The 7,210-nt window shown below is 39.4% G+C and overlaps 1 protein-coding gene across 1 annotated transcript in view; it reads right to left on the bottom strand.

The window, feature by feature from the left end:
* vipr2 (vasoactive intestinal peptide receptor 2) overlaps nucleotides 1–5,435 on the bottom strand; it is a 67,740-nt gene extending 62,305 nt beyond the window's left edge. Inside the window, exon 1 of the mRNA XM_037681402.1 lies at nucleotides 5,116–5,435. Coding sequence (XP_037537330.1) covers nucleotides 5,116–5,435 — 320 coding nt within the window. The remainder of the gene's footprint in view (nucleotides 1–5,115) is intronic.
* Nucleotides 5,436–7,210: the final 1,775 nt, after the last annotated feature.

The following is a 7,210-nucleotide window of genomic DNA, read 5'->3' as shown; positions in this document are numbered from 1 at the left end:
CTGTTCAAAGGATTCGTTCACTGAATCCTTCAGTTCATGCAGTTTATTCATGTAGTATGCAAGTGAGTGACAAAGTGCCACCTCCAGCACTATATGTATGTATATATATATATATATATATTATGTATACTGAAATAAACAACTACTTACTACTTGCACTACTGTTCCTACTTTGAGGTTTTTCCACTTCTTGCAAGGGGGTAAATGGTAAATGGACTGTACTTATACAGCGCCTTTTTATCTTATTTCATGATACTCAAAGCGCTTTACACTACAATCTGTGTCCTCATTTACCCATTTATACAGCACTCTACTAGTGCTTTAGATGGTAGAGAACAAAAAACCCCGCGATAAAGGAGGGACTTCTGTATTTGGTATTAGACATACACATCAAGACAAATATCATCCCTCACCTTTTGGCATTAGGTGAGTGTTCCAGGAAAGGAATTCCAGGAAATTGTTGGGAGGAGTTCCTTAATAATTTGTAAAGTAAATGCTTTCTGATACAGTTTCTTCTTCTTGAAGATGAACATTGAACATTCACTTGGAGTTCTAAAATACACATTTGGTTATCCCCCCCCCACACACACACACACACACACACACACACACACACACACAGTTACAGTAGGTTCCTTTCTCAGCTTTTCTTCCAATCTGAATGTTTTTCTCCACCTGTTTTAACATTATTTTATTTGATTGCAAATTTCGCCATCCATCATAATTCTGCTGAGATTGAAAGCCAAACTGCAGCAACAGAATCAACAGATCATTTACAACCCACCACTCCTCTTTTAAGGAGTGCTGAGTTGTAAATGAATTCTGAAGAAAGTTGTAACGACAGGAAAACACTACATCAGTCAAAGCTGAGTGCTGATCTGCATTAATCTTCCTATAAGTCCAGTACATCAGAGCGTTGCTGGAGCGCTCTTACAAAACAGAGCAGTGTGGCAAAAATGTTATCGACTGAGGCCCATTAACGTGTCCTTATACCCGGCATCACAAAAGCAGCAGCAGGTTGTGGCCAACCAAAGCTTGTTTGTGGTCTAAGGCCTAATGGAAAATGTCCAAACCTTTCAGCTCTGAGAGGAAATTAAGATTATGAGAAGTACATGTTTTATTATGCTCATCTCAGTCCATATTGACGTGAATGTACCTCAAAGTGAGCTTATTGAAACTCTGAATTGCTTATGAAGAAAGTGAAGCAGTTTTTTTTTCTCTTCCTGTTTGATTTCATCGGATGCTCCGTGAAATAATACAAATCCTGCTACTGCTGGTGAGGAAACATGTTGATCACAATTTGTTTTTAATCAAAGTGTCAGCCTCTCAGTCATTTTTCTTTTTGCTAGCCTGGCCTTGTTTTATTTGTGCCTTTGCATCAAAATAACATTTCTGCTTATTGTACAGTATTTATGTATTTATTTTTATTCTTTATTAAACTTCACCTATATTTATTGTAACCATGTCTCATAACTGCAATACGTGGAACTAGTGATAGGGACAGCAGTTCTTTTCAGTGTGCTGAATCCCTAGAATCAGTTCATTAAAATGATTTGTTCAAAAGATTTGTTCACTGAATCCTTCAGTTCATGCAGTTTATTCATGTAGTATGCGAGTGAGTGACACAGTGCCACTTCCAGCACAGTACTAATTGAACGAATCACTCCTCGGCATCAATTCTCTGTGTGTGCATGTGCAAATTGGCAGGTTGTTCACTGAATGAATCCCTCCTTGACTGTCTCCCCTCTCGGTGTATGTTCTCAAGTGACACAAACGCGAGTCCTCTTTCTTTTTTTATTGTTAGACTTTGATAAGGACACAAAGCATCTTTTAAATGGCACAGGTTACACACTCAGCTACCCCAATGTCACTGCTGCAGCTTGCCCTGCTGCGAGTCCCACTCGCTCTTCTTCTGTCTCCTCTCATTACTTTATGTGTACCCAATCTGTTAAGATAACGAGGACTGTTTCATTTGGCTTGACTCAACATTAGCTGTTAACTTGGAGAATCAGATGCCATTGCCAATACACCACGTGCTAGACGCAGAGGGCTGAGGGTGACAGAACACGGAGGCCTGTGTCCCTGTTTAACGATGGACAAGTTATCTTCACAATGATGGCTTCTTTTACTCCTCACTCAGACTAACGTTTCTCTCTATCAAGGATGCGCCCACCTTTCCTGAAAGAGTGACTGCTGGCCTGCAGAGTTCTGGCCTGATGATGTTGCACTTATAGTTTATTAGTTTATATTTCTTATGTATTGTTCTATGCAATTCAACACACGATCAACAATGCACCGAAATGCTCAGGACAAGAAGAACCGTCTCGACTCATCAAAAAAAAAAAAAAAACAACAACAAGAAATACCAAAGCATGCAACAAAAGTACAAAACAAAGCTCCAAAAAGTGAAAAAAATAAATAAATACAACAGCTACAATATTTGAAAGAAAGATAGTAGACAACATGGTAGAATACAATAGTGCAAGTAGGATGAATCAATACAAACAAGTACCTCACAGGCAGTAACAGTGCTTAAATACACATGATACATATTGCACACAACACACACCACATAGATTGTGTGACAGGTCTCACTTGTAAATGTCTTTGAGGTTCAATGGGATTTATCTGTATAAATAAAGGTTGAATGACAGGCCACTGCACAGACAGTGAGCAACATTGAGATGAATTGAACCACGATGACAAGGAAGCGACACACATGATACAGCCATATAGTGCAGCAGCAATAAGCATACTAGGTGTTACAGATGTGACTCAGTTCTGTGGAACTGGTAGACAGAGAAGTCATCCGGAGCCACAACAGATTCAGGGATGGATGGCTCCAGCCATGCTTCCACAAAGGCAAAGACACAACAGCTGCTCATGTCTCACTCGCAATAAATCCGTGTGCACAGGTCATCCAGTCCACACCTCAGAGACTGAACACCCAAAAGCAGGACTGAGGGCGGTTTGCTGCATCTCTGGCTGGTCCTGCACAAAACACCGGCTTGTTTCTCTCTCCATGTTTTCCTCTTATGGTGCCCAGATGAACAAAGAACCCAAGAGAAAAATGTCTGCTGTGAACTCCCCAAAAGTCGGTCCAAATTTCCCACTCACTGTCAATCGCAATTGCAAAAACGGTCATACCTGTAGCATGCAGTGCAGTGCAGGTACAAAAAGTCAAAACACAAACAACATTGAACAAAAAAAAAGTGTGAGTTGAAGTGGAGCTCTCATCAGAGCTGCCATGCTGCAGTGCATGTTGATGACGTCTCTTTCTGTTAGCCAGTGGCTGTTTAGTTTTCCCAATGTAAGACTGATCACAGCCCTCCTGACACTGAACAGCATACACATTATTACTCTGTGCCAGGGGACTGGATCTTTGGGATGAACCAGTCTTAGCTGTAATTTTTTTGGGGGAGTTTAAAAGCCACTGGGGTGTTATCTTGATGCATGCTCAATAATCCAGGTAGAAAAATCCAAAAAAGTTCAATCTGGTCCTCTGGACATTCAAAAAACCAAACAAAGCAAAAAAATGTAGATACGTTTCGTCTCTCATCCGAAAGACTTCCTCAGTCTGAGGTGCTGTATTCAGCTCAGTCTCTTAAAAATGTTTGTGATTTGCAGCATTTTATATCGTGATAACCTATTTCTGTCGATGGACATCCAACTTGTTTTCTTTCTTTTATCATTTCAGTCAGTTGGACTTTAATCACACGTGCAAACTTTTTTTGCCTCAGCTCCACTAAGGAAAGCTGCAAGCTGAAACAGGCGTACTTGTCAACCAAAATAGGAGTTGATCTCAAAACCTGAAGTTTTATTGAATAGCCTGGATAAAGTTGACTCGCAGTAAAAAGGTTTCATCCAGAACTGAACACTGAAGAAACTCAAGAATATGAGTACGTTATTACATAAAATATATAATTTTCCTTTTTGCAGTTGTTTTAAAATATTATTTAAATGTTATTCAAACCATTCTGCACGTAATGATACAACACTTATATGTTCCTGTAGCGCTTGTTGAACATTTACATGGTACTGAGAGGATCTGGGTGTCTTGTGTGTTTTGTGATCCTTGTGTGTTCCTGCTCTCCCTCATGTAATCAAGTTCCAGCTCCTGCTTCTGTCACGTGTGTCGTTACACTTCCCCAGGTGTTAGTGATCATTCCCTTGCTAGTGTTTAAAGTGTATATTGTTCATCCTTGTGTCTTCTTTTTTGTACGGTACATGGATTGTCCAGTTAAGACATCTTGTTGTTTTCCACCCTGTCTCTTTGTACTCACTGTAAGTAAGTTTGGATGCCACTTCAGCCCATTGGTTAATTTAAGTAAATTGTATTTTACTTTATTCTTGAGTTCTCCAAGTCCTGTCTGCATTTGGGTTCAAACAAGATTCAGCTCATGATATAAACAAAATTAAAATTGTCTTTATTTTGATAAAGTCAAGGCAGAAGTGGTTTATTTTGTTTAGTGTTCTTGGATTTTATGGTGTAATATTTGACAGTTGTTTGAGATTAGTTCAAGTATCTGAATGTTTTTTGACTCTTATATCCAAGATAATTTTCTATGTTTCATTAAGATTAAATGAGGAATACTTATGCTTTTAATTAAACTTTAAATTTAGTGTTTATTTTTATTCGTATTGCTCCATGTTCGTTCAGTTCATTTCTCAGTTTCTTCTCAGTCAGCACTGATCCATTCTGCCTGCCACACCATCCACGTGAGTCTCAAGTTCCATTATTCCCAGTTGTAATTACTTTATCTTCTACTTCACCATTACAGGGTTCCCAGATACTCTGGAAAACAGGAAAAACCTGGAAAATCATTTTCACATTTTCCAGACAAGGAAAACTCAAGAAATTTGAGGAAAAAAAACATCAAAACTTTGGGAAAATTCACAGAATTTGAAAACTAATTTGATGATTTAAAGATGATCTTTCTGAGATTTTGACATGTTAGTAGTATCACTGAGTCCATCTTCTATTTTGACAGCGTGCCAATTTATAACCTCTTTTATAAATCATAATGTTCTGTAGAGATGTGTGATTGTATCTCCTTTTTGCAGTGGTCAGGGAGGGAAGCACAGATGTGAGTCTTGATAATTTGCTCAAAGCACTGCATGATGACAGATGTGAGTGCTATGGGCCGAAAGTCATTAAGGCAGGATGCTGCAGAGGTCTTTGGGATGGGGACAACAGTTGAGGTCTTGAAGACTGTGGGCACAATACACTGGCTCAGAGACAGGTTAAAGATGGTGGTAAACATCCTGGTGAGTTGGTAAGCGCACACTCTCAGCACCCGTCCTGGGATGCCATCAGGCCCTGGTGCCTTGTGAGGGTTTACTTTCTTGAACGCCCATCTCACTGTAGCAGTGTCTAAACAGAGTGTAGCATCCTCACTGTCTATGTGGTCTGGTGGCAAGCGTGGTATTTGCATCAATTCGGGCATAGAAGGTGTTGAGCTCATCCAGAAAAGATGCGCTGGTCAGCTCCACAGACCAGCACATCTTTTCCAGAAGATCCTCTATCTTTAAAGAAAACTCCATCCACATTCTTCTTCCACAGACACTTACCAGTACAGTACAGCCCCTGTATATATGAGGTCAGCGGACCAGTTGCTCCTCACAGTTCCAGGAACTTGTCTTAAGCGCAGAGGTGACAGGGCCTTCTCTGTAGCAGGACCAAGACTCTGGAACGAGTTACCTCTGCTTGTCAGACAGGCCCCCTTCCGCTCGGTTTTCAAGTCCCGTTTAAAAACTCACTACTATTCAGTAGCTTTCAACACCAGATGATCTGTGTTTTGAACCTGTACGCTTCACACTGGTTTGTCGTCATTATCTGCATCGTTTTTATGTCTATATTCTGATTTACTTCATTTTGTATATTGCTTTGTGTGTTACCTGTTGTTCTGTCTGTACAGCACTTTGGTTGGCCTTGTCGCTGTTTTAAGTGCTCTATAAATAAAATGGTATGGTATGGTATGGTATATTTTATTTAATGAATTTTATTAATAGTTGAAGTTACTCAAAAGAAAATTTATTTCTTATTTCTTCCTTGACTTTGACAGATTGTCTTGCTCAAATAAACGCAGCAGTTTAAGATTTGATCACAGCCTCGTTGCTCAAGCTGCCCTGATTGGATAAGATTTTAAAATGGACATGCCCCCTTTTAGAATGAGTTAAGCTGACACTCAGAGGAGTCTCGTCTTGTCTTGTTTTGAGGTCGTCATGTGTGTTTGGAGAGGAGAGAGAAGGTCGACACGCGAAATAACTCAGAAAAACCCTCGGAGCCATGCAGCCCAAGACTTTGTCTGGTCCTTGAGAGGATCCACTCCCAGGACAGACTAAAACCCACCAGCTGCCTTTCTGCTCAGCATCTTCTACAATAACTGAAGAAGAACAGATGATCTCTGGTAGGAGATATTTCCTTCCACCCACCAAGACCACCTCAAAGTGCCAGCTTAGTTTATACTTTATTTTTAGTCCGCCAATCTCAGATTTTTACAGAACTTCTCTTTTAATTTAGTCTAACTTTATGTAAACATTCCTTCTCAAAGTTCAAAAGCTATATTATCTTGTTTTTCCCTTCAATATTGCCAGTTTTATTTTCATATGCTATTGCTGTTTTTAATATGTCCATATGCAAAATAAACATAACATGAATGGTGGCTAACATAAACCAGTGTTGGTGTGTTTTAATATAAATAAGATATAACAGCACGAAAAGAACTCGTATACTTTGGTTATTCTTGAGACTCCATTGTTAATAAAATTTTTCAATTCCCTAAAAAAGGGTGGTGCCCCATAATTCTAATAAAATTATAAATCATAACTAATGACCCTATCTGCTACAGAGATATTTTATTGACGAGTTATTAATAACTCATGTCCCACATTTGATGTGAATGACAATAAAGAACTTGAACCTTGAATTCCTTCCGTCTCTTGAGTCTTCCTGGTTTCAGTTCATCACACTCTGAGAAATCAAACAACACAGTTGTGTCACGCTCAAGTGTTAAATCACTCACTGCAACAATCCTTTGGCTGCCCTCTAACACCAGAAGCTCTGAGTATTTTGTGTGACGAAAAATCTCCTGGAATTGCAGGATTTACTCAGGAAAACATGAGATAAATCAGTTTTCATGAAATATTATGAACCCTGTGTTCATGTTGGGTCTGTTTCCTTTTTCTCATCAGCCTGCCATTGTTGAGC

This window comes from Nematolebias whitei, chromosome 9 (genome assembly GCF_014905685.2).
Source record: "Nematolebias whitei isolate Nwh7 chromosome 9, NemWhi1, whole genome shotgun sequence".
Classification (NCBI taxonomy): Eukaryota; Metazoa; Chordata; class Actinopteri; order Cyprinodontiformes; family Rivulidae; genus Nematolebias; species Nematolebias whitei.
This window is presented reverse-complemented; position numbering and strand designations above follow the sequence as displayed.